Genomic DNA, 18592 nt, shown 5'->3' on the forward strand with positions numbered 1-18592 from the left:
GATCGTTCATATCTTTCATTTCGTAGTAGCATTAAATATAAAAACTTCACCGTATTAAAGTAAATACGAATCTAACAAGAGACTCATGACTATATTTAATTTTATAGATTAGATGTAAATTAGTAATTTGTCTCATGTTATGAACAGTACCGATATCACAAACAGGAAAAGAAAAAAGAAACGGAGGGAGTAACGGATTGCATAATATATTAAGGTCAACACGGGTTAATTTATTCCTTTATATTTTATATATATCGATTTTTTTGACACATATCTTCATCATATATTTAGAATATTAAATTAAAATTTTAATTTTAAAACAAAAGTATATAAATAATTTTTTTTAATAAATAATAGTAATCATAAGTAGTACTTGTAATCAAGTAAAAAAATATAAAATTAAAATATAAGATAAAAAATAAATATATTTTTAAAGGATGTGCATAAAACAAATTATAAATTACTATAATAAATTGAATAATCAGCTAATTAAGAGGATCCTTCAGATTAAATATCTATGATCTCTAGTCCGATTAGATTTATATCGATTATGTTTTGAATGTTTTTCAAAACTTCGACTTTTAAATAACCGTAGTTTCATAATTGTCTAGCTACTTGTCCTTGTAGTATGTATTAATATAGTCCAAAGTTTGGACTTAAAAATGACGTTAATTATATTTTATTCAACGTGAACACTGAACTGTGAGTGTCGTGTTATAAGATATCTTCTTGTAAGTAGCGATTCAACTCGTCGATTTTAGTTTATTTTTTCAACCAGTAAAATCGCCAGCTGATGCGCAAGGATAAATCGTGTTTGTTGTTGATCATGCGACTCATGTGACCATGTCGTCACTATTTATTAACAAACGAAAACCATGCCCTAATAATGTATTAGATCACATTCGAAGAATTTTATTATGGGTTTGGCTAGTGTGTGCTCATGGGCACATGCTAAGCAATAACATTTATAAAATTGGAGAGTTTTGATTGGTGTGGTTGTTGCAACTGCAAGGGGATCCACCATTATTAAAGAAGCTAAGCCAATAGAAACCATCCAAATTCATAAATTTTGGTGCTTAGTGTGTGCCCATGAGCACACCATAGGAAAACCGTTTTATTATTAGCGGATGAAGGATCAAGGAAGATTCAATGATTAAGATACATGCAGAATATGAACACACGAAAGCTGAGTTTACTTACATTAAATGAAGGTGGAACTTAAGAATTTGAAGATAATCTGTGGGCGCTGGTTAGATTAATCAAAGCTTGTTATTTCAACGCTTGCAATTAATGGCGCTATTAGAGATTGGTACAGCCACCTTTTCAACTGGTAAACTTCTAGATTATCGTAGTACTACTCCAAGAAAAGGTCTATATAAGACGCATTCGACCAAACCAACAGTTTGATAAAGCGTTCGGGCTCAGTACGGCTCCACAGAGATACAATCTCTGCGGTTTTTTACGTTATTTTTGACCCGAAACTTTTATAAAATCTGATTATAAAAAAATTAAGCTCGTAGATATTCCCACTTAAAATGCTTAGTCATTTTTAATTTTAAAGTAGAAAAAATATGCGTGATAAAGTAGTTAAAATTAGAAATAAACCAAAAATTGACTTAAAATTTAAAGTTAATTTGAATTATTTTTTTCAATGACATAATTTTTTGGACTTTTTTTTATAAAAATTATCATCAATGATAGGTGATCTGTAAAACACTTTTAATTTTATTATTATATTTTTAATAACTCATAAATTGTTAATAAATCAAAATTATTCAAACAAATATTTTAAATTCCGAATTTATTATATTAAATCATGTTAAGTTATAAGTCATTTTAAACTAGCCAAATAACGTCCTAGTTAACAGACTGAAACACTCTCAAAAATTAAAAAAAAAATTACTAATATAAATGAACAATACTATGTGCAAATATGTGTGCAGTATAAATGATGAAAATTGATTGACGGTTTTTATGCTAGTGTGTGCTTATGGGCATGGGCCCTAATAGTTACTCCCTCTGATTTCTATGCACTTTCTTTTTTTGGAAGTCCTACTTAATTCTATACATTTCAAAATTTTCCTAAAGTGGTAACCTTTTATATCTTAAATATTTTCCCAAATTTCTATTATATTTTCTTATTATTTTTTAAATATTATCTGATATTAATTGTCAGTTATTTCCTGGCGAGAGTTATTTTATTATGTATTATGCTATTAGATATCTAACCAAAGAGATCTTATTATCTCTTTGGTGTAGATTTCTAATGATTTGTTTTTACATTAATTTTTAATTTTTACTTTTCTTATTCTTTCAAAATTATATAATTATATCTTTATCTTTTTAATTATGAGTTTGCCGACTCTTTCCTTTATCGTTTTAGAAAGTTTTATTACTTTCTTGTTTGTATGAACTTATTAGGTCTACTCTTGTATTGTATTTTTTCAGGATATGCGAGTGGAGGGATAAATGCAAGCGGAACCTCTTATGGTGTTTTCTTATCGAACATTAAAGCTTTATTGTCTAAGTATACTCGGTTATCTCTGCATGTCCGAGGGTTAGATGGTAAATTTTCTTGAACGAAAAGAACTCCTGCCAGCAGCTATCCAATTCTGGAAATTTCTTTATACGAGGAAGTATCTTGTGACCAAAAAAAAAAAAAAATCCCAACCACTCACTACTTTCATCCACTTTTACAAATCTATCAATTATATATTGATGGGTCCCACCACTTTACTCACTTTTTTTTCTCTTACTTTATATTACTTTATACACTTTTCTTAATCTTCGTGTTCAATCCAAACGTATACATATCAAAAGGACGGAGGGAGTAGTAGATAATTAAAATGAGTTAAATACTAGATTTTGTTGGGCGCAACTAGGGGTGGCAATATTGGACCCGACCTGACAACCCGACACGAATTCTACCCGCAAAATACGAATTCGGGTTGGAGTTTTTCGGGTTCGGATCAAATTTTGGTTGACCCAAAATCAACCCAGAAAAAAACGGGTCATTTTCGGGTTGAATTCGGGTTACCGAAATTGACCCGAAATTACCCGAAAATTAATATATAATATAAGTATTATATATATATTTATATTATTTATATTATTTTTATAATATTTATTAGTTAAATTTAATATAAAATTATTTAATTTAATAAAATTTAATTTATTTGGATTAAAATAATATTTATTTATTATTTAAAAAATATTTTTATTAATAAATATTAATTTTCGTGTCGGGCTCGGGTTACCCGGGGTAGTGCGGGTCGGTTTGGGTTGATATTTTGACCCATTAAAATTTTGGGTCAGGTTCGGGTTGGGTAAATTTTTTGACCCGCGACTGTCAACCAACCCGAACCCGACCCGAAACCCGAAAGTGTTAGCCCTAGGCGCAACATAGAAAAATCATTTAGAAATAATAATCTGACGAATAAGCCAGGTAATAAAGCAATCATTATTATTTTTTAGTTTTTACTCCTGCGAGGAAAAGTTTTCTAAAAGTAGACAATAATCAGTTTCCAAAAAAAAAAGAAGACAATAATCATCTTTAATCGCTGGATCGACGAAAATCATCTTCAATCTCATAATTATATGTAAACATTCAAATTCAAGCTGTTAAGACATTATTCAGGTTCGAGTTGTTATATATATCGTTGAACTTGAAATCAATATTCGGCTGGCCACATTATAGCCCCTATAAATACGATGTGTACAAATCGATAAAATTTTTATTACAAATAAACCCAGGCCAGACACTTGTTTCGCTTTTAAGTGTGGGAGATCAAAGAAAAGATGGCAACAACTAAGATTTACTATATTTTATTCTTATCGGATGCACCCATTTTTTATGCATTGAATTTTAAAGACAGCTCATCAACTATAAATATAATTCCATATTTTTAAATTGCACATAACAATTGAAAATTGTATCAAGAAAAAACACAATCGAATTTGTGATATTTTCCATGCCTACCTGACTTTTGTTGTTGGATAATAATTGCAGCAGATTTTAATCTATTTTTTTAGATGATTTTCAATCGATGTTGGTTGATGGTCATCAGCCTGTAATAAATGGAAATTTATAAATACTAGTACTACGTAACATGCAGGGGAGATGATTAGAATTTTGCATTGGAATGCATGGAAAAAAACATGATATTTTAGTTGATGAATAAATTAAATTCGTAACCGATTAAATAATTCGATATACCAAAAAGATTGTTTCTTTTTGTTGAGCAGCTTTTCCGCAACTCAAGTTGTGAAAATATTAACGAAATTATATTCGGGACCTATGTGGTCAAGATTAAAAATTAAATTATAATTAAAATAATAGTTTATTGCGTGGAATATAAGTGAGAAGTTAATTTAGATTCGTAAATTATTATAAATATGAATACAATGATTTATAAATTATTTAGATGTTTGGTATATTGATATTTAAGTTAGTATAGTTTTAAAATTTTCTATATAATTTTGTTTTACTTTTAGATTAAGTTATAATAATATAAAAGCTTATATTAATATATGAAATAGTTTACAAACACCAAATGTAAAAACTATACTAACTTATGAAAAAGCTGTTAAAGCTGGGACTTAAAGCTGTTTCCAGCTTTAAGCTGCAAAATGTCTGTTTGTGCAATAAGTCAGAAGCCGGTTTAAAGTCATAAATAAGCCACAAGCTGATTTAAAATCAAAAGTTAGTTTGAGGTACTTTTTTCAGTGACTTAATTTTTTAAAACTTTTTCTTTGATAAAAATTACCCACAAGTCATAAGTTATTCATAAATCGCTTATATTTTTATTTTTATATTTTTAATAACTCATAAGTCATTTATAAGTCAAAATTATTGACATTTTAAACTGTCAGCTTATCAGATAAGTCACGTTAAGTCATGAGCGTAATAAGTCATAAACTCAGGGCTTAGGTATAATTTTTTGCGAAACAGTCAGTTAAAAATCGGAATCCACTTCTTCAATAAGAAAGCCCACTAGATTCCTCATCCAAACCTAAATTGGGCTGTTATACATGTGTTGTGAAATTTTACAGTTCATTTGTTGTTGTCCTTGATCTCTTATATTTCTTGCGGGAGGAGTGGAGTCTGTAGAACAGAGTTCCATTCCTTCTGGTCAGTAAAAAAGTGTATTTTATTTATATTTTGCAAATATTCTATTTACAATTCTATCAGTTATATTCTTAAAAAAATTTCTCCCACGACCACAAATTTCTAGGTCCGTCCTGTATCTATGTATATATTGAAGCCTGGTTTATTTTACTATTGCTTCACAGATTTTTTTCAAGGTGAACAATGTACTTTGTTGCCATTGATTCTTCTTAGCAACTTAAGCTAGCAAGCGAGTTTTTTCGCTTGTGAAAGCATAATATGTGCTACTCCGTATCCTCGCACTAAACACCCCGCACCCACACTCATGCTTTCTAACGGATGATAAATTGATATGTCTGCAGAATATGCACACTACTGTACTTTGATCAAGAGATCTTTACTCCTTCATGACTTCCACCAACATTGAAATGAAATTTAACTAATCAGCTTGTATATAAATGATATACAGCAAGAAGCTATAAAGTTTCAGGTCCAATCAATCCGTTAAATCTCAGACCTGGAGTCTGGGTGTAAGCAGACAAGACTAACATGCATGTATTAAGCATAAAATATTTCTTTCAAATTATTGTAGAAACATTTCATGTTATGTGCCTAAAGATTGATATATATGCGAAAATTTTAAAGAAATTTATGAATTCTCCGGTGCACAAGTTTAAGGTATTGTGTAAATCGGTATATTTGTATACAATCTACTAATTATTACAGACAAGCATACTAGTTGTCGGATGATTATACAGACAAAAAATTGAATAATATGCACTAAAAGAATTGTCTAACTCGACTATTCTGAGAGCTATGATATGAAAAAATTAGCTAATTATTGTTTGTTTCCAGCAGAAACTACTCCTTCATTGCCTGCCAAGATCATGTACTTGTCCTTCCTTGTTAGCATCGTGCATTCGAATCCTAAGGCCTTGCCAAGCTCACTCTGCACCTTATTGGCCACATCAAACCTTGAGCTTTTGTCGTCGTTGCTTGAAACGCCACAAATTTTTCCAAGTACTTGCAGTGTGTAGCTTGGAGTAGGGTTCATAAGGAAGAAAATTGGATCCAAGAACTTCAATCCACTAGATGTTGTACCATGAAACATGCTCACTTCCGTGTCTACGCCAACAGGGACGATATCATCAGTCAGTTCTGTGAACAAAGGACTGAGCCTTAGCAAGTAAGGTTCTCTGCAAGTAGTTCCTTCAGGGCAAACAACCAAATCCCCTTGATTCAATAATCTATCCATCATTTCTCTGTCTTTGTCTCTGTTTCTCGTTAATCGGACTGTTCTGATTGGTGATAAAATTTCAGACATTCTGCTGAGGCTGTATGTTACTGCAGCCAAAGGTTTCACGAGTCCGAATGAGAGAATTAGAGGGTCCAGTAATGTTCTGTGGTTGCATACATATAGAGAACCTTTGGTTTTTGACTGTGTTTTTGGCCTTTGGACGGGTTCGAAAACCTTGAGCTTAATTCCTGAGAAGGTTAACAGAGGAGTGGAGATACTGTATGGTAAAGAAATGGCAATAAGGATTCGGATTATGGCAATTATTGTTCCGAGAGGGAGCCAAACAAACATGACAAGCATGGAAAGTGGAGTTGGCCTAAAAGCTAATCGACCATCGTGAAAAATGAGAGGTTTCAGATAATTTTCCTTGCTAAGTGACTTCCATTTTAGCTTCTCTGCTTCATTTACCATGAAAAACTCCTTGCAATGAGAGAATCCTCTATGAGCAACGGATGTGTTGAGGCTATCGAGTCCGATTACATCCTCAGATACATTCTCATCCTTGAATAGATCCACCAATATGCTGTTACTCCTATCCTCCATTAGGCCAACATAATATCCACAAACAACTTTTAGCTCTCTTCCGTTGACAGATTCGATCTCCAAGTAATCACTTAAGAAGCTCTCAACCATGACTTGAGGCAAATTAGTGACTGCAATTTTCCTTTTGGCTTTTTGCAACACCGCAAACACTTCATCACCAACATCCTCAAGAAAATACTTTGGCAGAACTGAACTTCCTACTCGAAAACTCTTTTTTTTCATCCCGAAAAATGAAATCATGACCATAACATCAATCGAATGTTCATAACTAAGTAGGCTGATAATAGGGTATAAAATTAAAAGAATGAGGGCCCTTATGAGGCTACCGGCTTCAAAGGCAACTAACATGAAGTATGGAAAAAGAGATGAAGATTTCAGCAAAGAGCCCTCTACATTAAACACTACAGTTGTGTTTTCAGAAGGCTCAACTCTTTCTGAAAGAGATAATTGGCTCTTTACTTTATGTTGGGAATTGAATGAATTTGCAGTACTTAGGCTTCTCTGCAGACCCTTTTGGTTTCTATAGTATTTTCTAAGGAGACGAGAGATTAGGAGGACGAATCCTGAAAAAGATGGGGTTTTTGAGAAGGCCATGTTTGATCTGAAGATTTAGAAGAATGTGTTTGATATTTGATGCTAAAAAGTGATGCTATGAGGTGTGTTTATATAGTGTTAGTATACAGAAGAATCCTCACTGTCACTTGGAATGCAACTTCACAAGTATGGATTGACTTGGCAACTCAAAAGCGATTGGTCAAAGAAAAGCGTAGTGAGAACAAGGTGGCTCGAAACAGCAAGGATGGTGCTGGAATGGTTCAAGCCATAAAATGCAGGTAGATAAGATGGGACTTATCTTCTATCCTCCTTAAATGCTAAATAACAACTTGCATGCAGTGCTCTCTTTTTTCCTAATGGTTCTTGCATGAAGTGTTTATATGTTCACAGAATTGTCAAATTTCATACAGCTGCCTATGAGCTTCTGCCTCAAGGTGTTGGGGCATAAACTTTGCTTCAGGTTGCCCAGAGTCCAATCCGAGTCCTGAACTCTTATATCATGTTAAGTAACTAGTTATCCCAAAAATTTAATTGTTAAGGAGGAGGCTTACCAGAATCTTATTAACCGACAGTTTCAGTTTTTATGGAATGTGGTTTCAGTTTTGCATTAGCTGAAATCAGCTATAATCAACTAACATGGCTTATTTTTATCAACCAGTTTTATCGAACACGGTTTCGGATTTGTCTGTTGATTATGGGTTTAGAAAGAAAGTGAAGAACAATATAGTTGGTTCAATTCTTGTCCAATTTACTGTTATATAGGAGTATTAATTCGCCAGGAGTCAACGAGTCAAAGTAAGTTGCTAACCTTAATACTCAACCGAAAGCATAAGTTTCTTAAGACTAGCAGATGATCTGTACTAATCAGTTTTTATGAATGTGGGATTCTACTAAGGAGTTTACGTATAAACATCAAGATTAGGTTCCGAAGGCTTTCCGGGTGCAAGGACATATTTATTTCTCAATAAGAAAGGTTTGACCTTTCATAATTAAAAACACGCAAAATACAAGTGAGAATTGAAACCTAATAATATTTTGTGTTGGGCCTGGGGCGGCCATCTCATAAATTATTAAATTTTAACGTAACTAGAAGCACTATTGGCATGTTCTTGGTGAGTAGATAACCGCCAAATTAAATCAAAGTGGTTTCTTGAATTACGTATCTAGAGTTTAAAAAATCTTTTAGAAATTATATTATTTTTGTCAAAAGAAATAGTGTACTTAATATATTATAAAGCTTCTCGTTTGGTGGTGACAATTTAAATAAAACATGTTTTGAGCGAAAATTTAGTAATATTCTCTTTAATATCATTAAATAATTAAATTTTATCAATCATCAAGTATAATCATATCATTAGCTTCTCTTTGCATAATTTCATGTATAATAATAACTCATTTCAGGTAAAATATAGTAGATTTGTTTGCAACTGGAAAACGAATTATATATTTACAATCTTTTTGAAAAAATATATTAAATAAACTTTTAAATCATATAAACAGATTTAAAATTATTGAGATGTATTCACACTTCATTACAAAATTTTGAACATTTATATCTTACTAATTTTAACTCGAGTTTACATGATTTAATATTCCATAAATTATTTTGTAAAAGTTTTATATATACAATTTGTAAAATTCAATTTATACATTTTGTGTAACATAAAAATATTATATGCTAAGACCAAATACAAGGATATACACATATATTATCAAAAATATGAAAATGAAACATAAAATCCAATTATATAGTGGTATTATAGAAGAATATTTTAATTATTTATTTGCTATTGAAAATGTATGTTTAAGATTCCATTGATATGTATACTTATTATTTATAGATATATAAATGTTCTTATTTTTTATTAATAATTATATACAAGTCCGGTTCTTTCGTGTTTACTAATTAAATGAAAGTCTATTGTCTTTAAAAATATTTTATTTGTTATTAAGAAGAATATTGTATACTAAAAAATATTTCCTCAATTATCATATATTATATAAATATATTATAAGTTATCTTGTACTATAATGAAAATTAATTGTAATATTAGTTTAAGTTTTTTGTTTTTATTATAAATGAGTATTTATTTGAATTGATGCACAAAATATTAGAACAAATTAAGCAAATATCACTGAGTTGGCTCAATTTATAGAAAACACATTACTTTTTTGGAGTCGTAAATTTTTCATGTATTTTCTATAATTTTTATTTATATAATACCATTATAAATTATACCCCTTTTTTGGAGTAGTAAATTTTTCATGTATTCTCTATAATTTTTATTTATATTATACCATTATAAATTATACCCCATCAAACCTTAAGCTTTTATGTATGGTGTTCCTTTTATGTATGGTGTTGCTGATATTGTGGGCTAGTAGCAATGGCTTGATGGCTCTAATGCAATTCATTCAAAAATGAGGGATTTAAAGGTCTTGGCCTTACTAGAGGTGTAACAATTGAGCACGGAATGCATGAGTAATATTCGAGGTGCAGCAGATGTTTTTTCTTGGATCTCACCTGTTCTTCATAACGAACAATAATGGGAAATGACATTCAATTAAGTAATAATCGACATGGTTCACTAATGTTATTGATCTTACAGGCTACAGCGAGCAAGAAGCTTTCAAATCTCTCTCCCTGAGGTCTGGGCGTGGAAGCCGACTGTTGAAATATAGCATGAGATATAATCGAGCTCTTCCTCATAAGGTTAGATGGACTTGTTCTCAATATGGTATGAGAGGCATATTTGGCGGTGGTTTAAAGTTCAAGTGATGGTAGTGTTGAAATTTAGCAAAAGATCCATTTGGCATTCTTCTAACAACTTAAGGTGGGTTCTTAACACCCCGACAGATTTAAACATGCATGCATTGAATAAAAGATAATTTCAATATCTAAGCTTAATGTACTTCAATCTATTAGTTTTAATCAACTGGTTTTGAATCTTTTGATATAGCAAAAAGGGTCTTTCTAGTGTGTGCCCAAGGGCACACATTAAGCACTAAATTTGATGAGTTTAGTAGATTTTAATTGGTGGAGTTGATGTAAATGCAGAGGGGCCATCCATATTTATGATTACATGACCAATAAGAATGCACCAAACTCATAAAAATTAGTGTTTAGTGTGTGCCCTGAAAAACCGTAGCAAAAATTAACTCAAATATATGTATTTGTATAAACATCTTCGGTGCTATGGATGTACAAGAATATATATATAGCTTGCTGAGACAAATCAGTACAATGACATAGTTTTAAGTGTCTGTTAATGATGAATTTAATACGGCCTTTAACCAGACATGTACTTTCAAATTTTATGAAAGGGGAAGTTTCTTATTTAGCGTTCATATTGTTCGTTTAAACTTTTTAAAATTTGAACACATAAACAAAAATGTGTGAATCATTATTTCAAAAAAAAAAAAATGTCTGAATCTTGGCTGAATGGTTTGCGGAGCCATATTGATACATACAAACTAGGTATATGCATTTTTTGATTATGTCTGTTAATTTTAATTCTTTTAAAATTATTTAATGTTAAATTTAAATTTAAATTTATTAACAAATATTTAATAATCAATATACTTATATAAAGGAGAAGCGAGGGGCGTGTAGGTGGGGCCTCTTACATCGCTCCGTTCTATTTTTCTAATTTTTTAGAATTTTTGGATGAACAATATCAAAAATTAGAACTACCTTTTTTAGTTTGGGATATATTAGAAGCAATATTCAGAATCTGATTTTGTTTCAAATTATTTATGGAATACTACCTTTTTTATTTTCAGATATATTAGAAGCAAGTTTCAGAATCTGATTTTGTTTCATATTATTTATGGAAATTAGTAGCTTTAAAATTTTAATCTGATTTTGTTTCAGATTATTTAATTATGGGACAATATACTTATATAAAGGAGTTTCATATTATTTATGGAAATTAGTAGCTTTAAAATTTTAATCTGATTTTGTTTCAGATTATTTAATTATGGGACAATATACTTATATAAAGGAGAAGCGAGGGGCGTGTAGGTGGCGCCTCTCACATCGGTCCGTTCTATTTTTCAAATTTTCTGATATTTTTGGATGAAAAATATCAAAAATTAGAACTATCTTTTTTAGTGTCGGATATATTAGAAGCAATGTTCAGAATCTGATTTTGTTTCAGATTATTTATGGAATACTACCTTTTTTATTTTCTGATATATTAGAAGCAAGTTTCAGAATCTGATTTTGTTTCAAATTATTTATGGAAATTAGTAGCTTTAAAGTTTTAATCTGATTTTGTTTCAGATTATTTAATTATGGGAAAGAGTAGCACACAAGTCTCTCTGCATCTATAAATAGTCCTATAAGTTGTAGGGTTTTAGATCATCTAAACACAACCTCTTCTCTCTCAATACCACAACTTTACCTCTCTCTAGTGACAGTTCTCTTGCTCGATTTCTAATTCGGTGGTGCCGTTCTTAGTGAAGGCTGTTTATACAGTATTAAAAAAAAATAAAGATTGTTGCAAGCAAAGGTAGTTATAGACCGCTATGTGAGAGTCGACAAATCCAAACACGGGAGAAGAATATAGTCTTAACATGATATTGATGGATGATATCAATAATTAATTATTAGCGATGTATGTTTGTTGGTTATTCTTTTATAATATATGTTTTGTTTATTGGACATGTTTGTTGTTGTTAATTTTTATATGATTTAATTTGTATACAAGAAAATATTATTCATGCATTATAGACCGCTATACAAGGAAAATCAATATCAATATACTTATATAAAGGAGAAGTGAGGGGCGTGGAGGTGGCGCCTCTCACATCGCTCCGTTCTATTTTTCTAATTTTTCGGAATTTTTGGATGGAAAATATCAAAATTGCTCCGTTATATAGTATAAGTGTTACAAGTAAGGGTAGTTATAGACCGCTATCTCACGGATTTAAATTAGATGTTTTTGTGCACAATCAATCCAAAAAAATTGGAAGAGGGTGACAATGTAAGAACATGATTACTTTTCAAAAAAATAAACACAAATAAAATTAAGATCCGTCGTTCTTTAAATTGTTAATTACGTGTAAAAATTTATTTTCATTTTTTCACCATGAATTATACTCCAATTTTGCAATTTTATATATTAGTATGGTATTACATCAAGATTTTTATAATATAAAATTTAATTTATCTTACAAATATTAATTTTGAATCATTAATATACTTTTTATAGACAGCTATAAAATTATTGCATTTTACAAATATTAATATTGAATCATTAATATAACTTTTATAAGCCGCCGCAACGCGCGATTTCTCAACTAGTATATATATAAAGGAGAAGCGAGGGGCGTGTAGGTGGCGCCTCTCACATCGCTCCGTTCTATTTTTCTAATTTTTTGGAATTTTTAGATGAAAAATATCAAAAATTATCACTACCTTTTTTAGTTTTGGGTATATTAGAAGCAAGTTTCAGAATCTGATTTTGTTTCAGATTATTTATGGAATACAGTAGTTTGAAAGTTTTAATCTGATTTTGTTTCAGATTATTTAATTATGGGAAATATAGTAGTTTGAAAGTTTTAATCTGATTTTGTTTCAGATTATTTAATTATGGGAAAGAGTAGAACACAAGTCTCTCTGCACCTATAAATACCCCTATAGATGGTAGGGTTTTGGATCATCTAAACACAACCTCCTCTCTTTCAATACCACAACCCTACCTCTCTCTGATGATAGTTCTCTTGCTCGATTTCTAACTTGGCGGTGCCGTTCTTCTGCAACGATACGTGAAGGCTGTTTATACAGTATTAAAAAAATAAAGGTGGTTACAAGTAAAGGTAGTTATAGACCGCTATGTGGGAGTCGACAAATCCAAACACGAGAAAATAATATAGTCTTGACATGATATTGATGGATGATATCAATAAATTAACTATTGGTATTGTATGTTTGTTGGTTATTCTTTTATAATATTTGTTTTGTTCATCGGACATGTTTGTTGTTGTTAATTTTTATATGATTTACTTTGTATACATGAAAAAATTACTCCTGCATAATCTGTTTGCTCCGTTCAAGCAACTTTTAAGTAACGCTGTTTATACAGTATTAAAAAATAAAGGTTGTTACAATTAGATTTTTTGTGCACAATCAATCCAAAAAAATTGGAGGGTGGTGACAATGTAAGTACATGATTACTTTTTAAAAAAAAACACAAATAAAATTAAGATTCGTCGTGCTTTAAATTGTTAATTACGTATATAAATTTATTTTCATTTTTCACCATGAATTATAGTCCAATTTTGCAATTTTATATATTAGTATTGGTATTACATCAAGATTTTTATAATATAAAATTTATTTTATCCTACAAATATTAATTTTGAAACATTAATAATAGACAGCCACAAAATTATTTTATTTATAAATATTAATATTGAATCATTAATATAATTTTTATAGGTCGCCGCAACGCGCGGCTTATCAACTAGTATAATATAATATAATTTATATCATTAATCTTCTATAGATGTATAAAAGTATTTCATAATATTATTTTGTATTATAAATTCTTGTTGAACAATTAAAATATTCTATTATTAAAAATTCAATAATTTTGAATTATATTCTTACAAAAATTTAGCATATAATCGATTTTAAATTTAAAAAATAAATCACAATTTAATTATTCAGAATATTATTCATCCGAGATTCTAATTGTTTAGATAATATGATTCAGGTTTAACAAATGAGTCTTATTGAATATAAATATGATATACATTTTAAAAATTTTTAATGTACGTGTTAATTAAATTTATATTCATATAGTATTCTATGTGACATCAGATATATTTTAGTGTTATAATAATCGAATATAAGTATAATTTAAAATATATTCACCGTAATGTTTGGTTATTTTTTAATTAAAATTTTGGATTTTTTTAATCAAAATTATGAAAATCGTTAACACATTATTAAATTTCTTTATTCTCCTTTTTATTTTTCTTTTTGCTACCTTTTTGCTACCGAGTAAAATTTATTGGTTCCAGTTGAGTAAAATTTCTTTATTCTCCTTTTACTTAGTAATAAAATTTAATATTTTTTATATGAATTATTTTGTTAAATTTAAATGAATGTCTGAATTCTGATAACGTAGAAGATTGCATGAAAAGAGGGTAAACTGCATCGAAGGCAGAGTTGACTTAGCGCACAAAAGATTAAGCATACACACATGACAAAGATAATAAACGAGGGACAGAACAGTAATCTGTGATTACTGCGCAAAGTAAAAATTCACTGCATTTAGCAATCATGATAATTAATATTTTGTGTTGGGGCCTTGGGGGCGGCCATCTCATAAATTTTAACGTAACTGGAAGCACTGTTGGAATGTTCTTGGTAAGCAGATAACCGCCAGATTAAATCAAGCTGGTTTCTTGAATTGCAACACGTATTTAGAGTTTAAAAAATCTTTTAAAGATTATATTATTTTTGTCAAAAGAAATAGTGCACTTAATATATTATAATGAAAATTAGTTATAATATTAATTTAATTTTTTATTTTTATTATAAATGAGGATGCACAAAATATTATATAAAAAGTCTCTAGATAACAAATTAAGCAAATATGACCGAATTGACTGAATTTATAGACAACAGATTTCTCATTTCAAGTGGTAAATTTTTCATGTATTCCTTATAATTTTTATTTGTATTATACCATTATCTACTCCCTCCATTTTGAAATATAGGTCGCTTAGACTTTTTTGCACGTATTTTTAAATCTTTTGACCGCATGCTTAAAATCATGATTTTTGAAATTTTCTTTTTTTGAATAATAATATCAATCATATATTTTTATTAAAAAAAAATTCAAAAATAAAGATATTTAGCATGCGGTCAGAAGACTTAGAAACGCATGCAAAAAAGTCAAACGACTTATATTTCAAAACAGAGGGAGTATAAATTATACCCGATCAAACCTTAAGCTTTTATGTATGGTGGATTGAGGCCGGATCAGTACTCTAGTATATATTGTTGTTGATATTCAAGCTGTGGGCTAGTAGCAATGGCTTGATGGCTAATGCAATTCATTCAAAAATGAGGGATTTAAAGGTCTTGGCCTTACTAGAGGTGTAACATTGAACACGGAATGCATGATAAATAGGTGCACCAGATGTTTTTGCTTGGATCACACCTGTTCTTCATAACGAAAACAATAATGTGAAATAACATTCAATTAAGTACTAATCGACATGGCTCATTAATTTTATTGATCTTACAGGCTACAGCCAGCAAGAAGCTTTCAAATCTCTCTACCTGAGGTCTGGGTGTGGAAGCCGACTGTTGAAATATTCGAGCTATATATTCCTCTAACACCTTAAGTTTTTAGATGGACTAGTTCTCAATATGGTATCAAAGGCATATTTGGCGGAGGTTTAAAGTTCAAGTGATGGTAGTGATGAAATTTAGCAAAAGATCCATTTGGCCTTCTTCTAACAGCTTCAGGTTGGTTCTCAACACCCCGACAGATTTAAACATGCATGCATTGAACAAAAGATGATTTCATTATCTAAGCTTAATATACTTCAATCTCGTAGTTTTAATCAACTGGTTTTGATATAGCAAAAACTAACTCGAATATATGTATTTGTATAAACATCTGCGGTGCAAGGGATGTACAAGAATATATATAGCTTGCTGAGACAAATCACACTACTTGTCATTTGTCAGATATATAGAACAAAATTGTTAATTATTGTTTGTTTCCAGCAGAAACTACTCCTTCATTGCCAGCCAAGATCATGTACTTGTCCTTCCTTGTTAGCATTGTGCATTCAAATCCCAAGGCCTTGCCAAGCTCACTCTGCACCTTATTTGCCACATCAAACCTTGAGCTTTTGTCGTTGTTGCTTGAAACACCACAAATTTTATCAAGTACTTGCAGAGTGTAGCTGGGAGTAGGGTTCATGAGAAAGAAAATCGGATCCAAGAACTTTAATCCACTAGCAGTTGTGCCATGAAACATGCTCACTTTTGTGTCTACGCCAACAGGGACGATATCATCAGTCAGTTCTGTGAAAAGAGGACTTAGCCTTAGCAAGTAAGGTTCTCTACAAGTAGTTCCTTCAGGGCAAACAACCAAATCCCCTTGATTCAATAACTTATCCATCATTGCTCTGTCTTTGTCTCTGTTTCTCGTTAACCGGACTGTTCTAATTGGTGATAAAAACTCTGACATTCGGCTTAGGCTGTATGTTACTGCAGCCAAAGGTTTCATGAGTCCGAATGAGAGAATTAGGGGGTCCAGTAATGTTCTGTGGTTGCATACATATAGTGAACCTTTTGTTTTTGACTGTGTTTTTGGCCTTTGGACAGGTTCGAAAACCTTGAGTTTAATTCCTGAGAAAGTTAACAGAGGAGTGGAGATAGAGTATGGTAAAGAAATGGCAATAATGATTCGGATGATGGCAATTATTGTTCCAAGAGGGAGCCAAACAAACATGACAAGCATGGCAAGTGGAGTTGGCCTGAAAGCTAATCGACCATCGTGGAAAATAAGAGGTTTCGGATATTGCTCCTTGCTAAGTGAATTCCATTTTAGCTTCTCTGCTTCATTTACCATGAAAACCTCCTTGCAATGAGAGAAACAAGTATGAGCAAAGGATGTGTTGAGGCTATCGAGGCCGATTACATTTTCAGATGCATTCTCATCTTCGAATAGACCATCCAAAATGCTGTGACTCCCATCTTCCATTAGGCCAACGTAATATCCACAAACAACTTTTAACTCCCTTCCGTTGACAGAATTGATCTCCAAGTAATCACTTAAGAAGCTCTCAACCATGACTTGAGGCAAATTAGTGACTGCAACTTTCCTTTTGGCTTTTTGCAACACCGCAAACACTTCAGCACCAACATCCTCTAGAAAATACTTAGGCAGAACAGAACTTCCTACTCGGAAACTCTTTTTCTTGATTCCGAAAAATGAAATCATGACCATTATGTTTATGGAATGTTCATAACTAAGTAGGCTAATGATAGGGTATAAAATTAATAGAATGAGGGCCCTTATGAGGCTACCGGCTTCAAATGCAACTAACATGAAGTATGGAAAAAGAGATGAAGATTTCAGCAAAGAGCCCTCTACATTAAACACTACAGTTGTGCTTTCAGAAGGCTCAACTCTTTCTGAAAGAGATAATTGGCTCTTTACTTTATGTTGGGAATTGAATGAATTTGCATTACTTAGGCTTCTCTGCAGACCCTTTTGGTTTCTGTAGTATTTTCTAAGGAGACGAGAGATAAGGAGGACGAATCCTGAAAATGAAGGGGATTTCGAGAATACCATGTTTGGTTTAAAGATTTATAAAAATTGTGTTTGATATCTGATGCTAAGAAGTGATGCTATGAGGTGTGTTTATATAGTGCTAGTATACAGAAGAGTCCTCACTGTCACTTAGAATGACAACTTCAAAAGTGTGGATTGACTTGGCTACTCAAAAGCGATTGTTCAAAGAAAAGCGTAGTGAGAACAAGGTGGCTCGAAACTGCAAGGATCGTGCTGGAACGGGTCAAGCCATAAAATGCAGGTATAAGATGGGACTTATCTTCTATCATCCTTAAATGCAAAATAACAACTTGCATGCAGTGTGTTTTCTTTCCTAATGGTACTTGCATGCAGTGTTTATATGTTTACAGAATTGGCAATTTTCATACAGCTGCCTAAGAGCTTCTACCTCAAGGTGGTGGGGCAAAACTTTGCATTCAGGTTGCAGGGAATCGAATCCGAGTCTCTTATGAGTCTGAGATGTGGTATCATATTAAGTGAATAGTTGTCCCAAAACCTCAATTGTTAAGGAGAACTTACCAGAATCTTATTAACCGACAGTTTCAATTTTTATCGAATGTAGCTTCGGTTTTGCATCAGCTGGAATCAGCTATGATCAACTAACGTGATTCAGTTTTATCCAACACGGTTTTGGTTTTGTCTTTGTCAAGTGAATCTGAGTTTAGAAAGAAGGTGAAGAACAATACAGTTGGCTCAATTCTTGTCCAATTGACTGTTATAAATTAGATCGCCAGGAGTCAACGAGTCATCGTAAGT

At 31.3% G+C, this 18592-nt stretch overlaps 2 protein-coding genes across 2 annotated transcripts; both read right to left on the reverse strand.

The window, feature by feature from the left end:
- Positions 1-5786: 5786 nt before the first annotated feature.
- On the reverse strand, positions 5787-7652 carry LOC108211526 (probable glycerol-3-phosphate acyltransferase 3). Its single transcript, XM_017383152.2, has one exon. The coding sequence runs from the start codon at positions 7539-7541 to the stop codon at positions 5946-5948; it is 1596 nt and encodes a 531-aa protein (XP_017238641.1). The 5' UTR covers positions 7542-7652; the 3' UTR covers positions 5787-5945.
- Positions 7653-16109: 8457 nt separating this feature from the next.
- LOC108210584 (probable glycerol-3-phosphate acyltransferase 3) lies at positions 16110-17920 on the reverse strand. The gene has a single exon (XM_017381929.2). The coding sequence runs from the start codon at positions 17834-17836 to the stop codon at positions 16241-16243; it is 1596 nt and encodes a 531-aa protein (XP_017237418.1). The 5' UTR covers positions 17837-17920; the 3' UTR covers positions 16110-16240.
- Between the last annotated feature and the right edge of the window lie 672 nt (positions 17921-18592).

Source organism: Daucus carota, chromosome 3 (assembly GCF_001625215.2).
Source record: "Daucus carota subsp. sativus chromosome 3, DH1 v3.0, whole genome shotgun sequence".
NCBI classification, from domain to species: Eukaryota; Viridiplantae; Streptophyta; class Magnoliopsida; order Apiales; family Apiaceae; genus Daucus; species Daucus carota.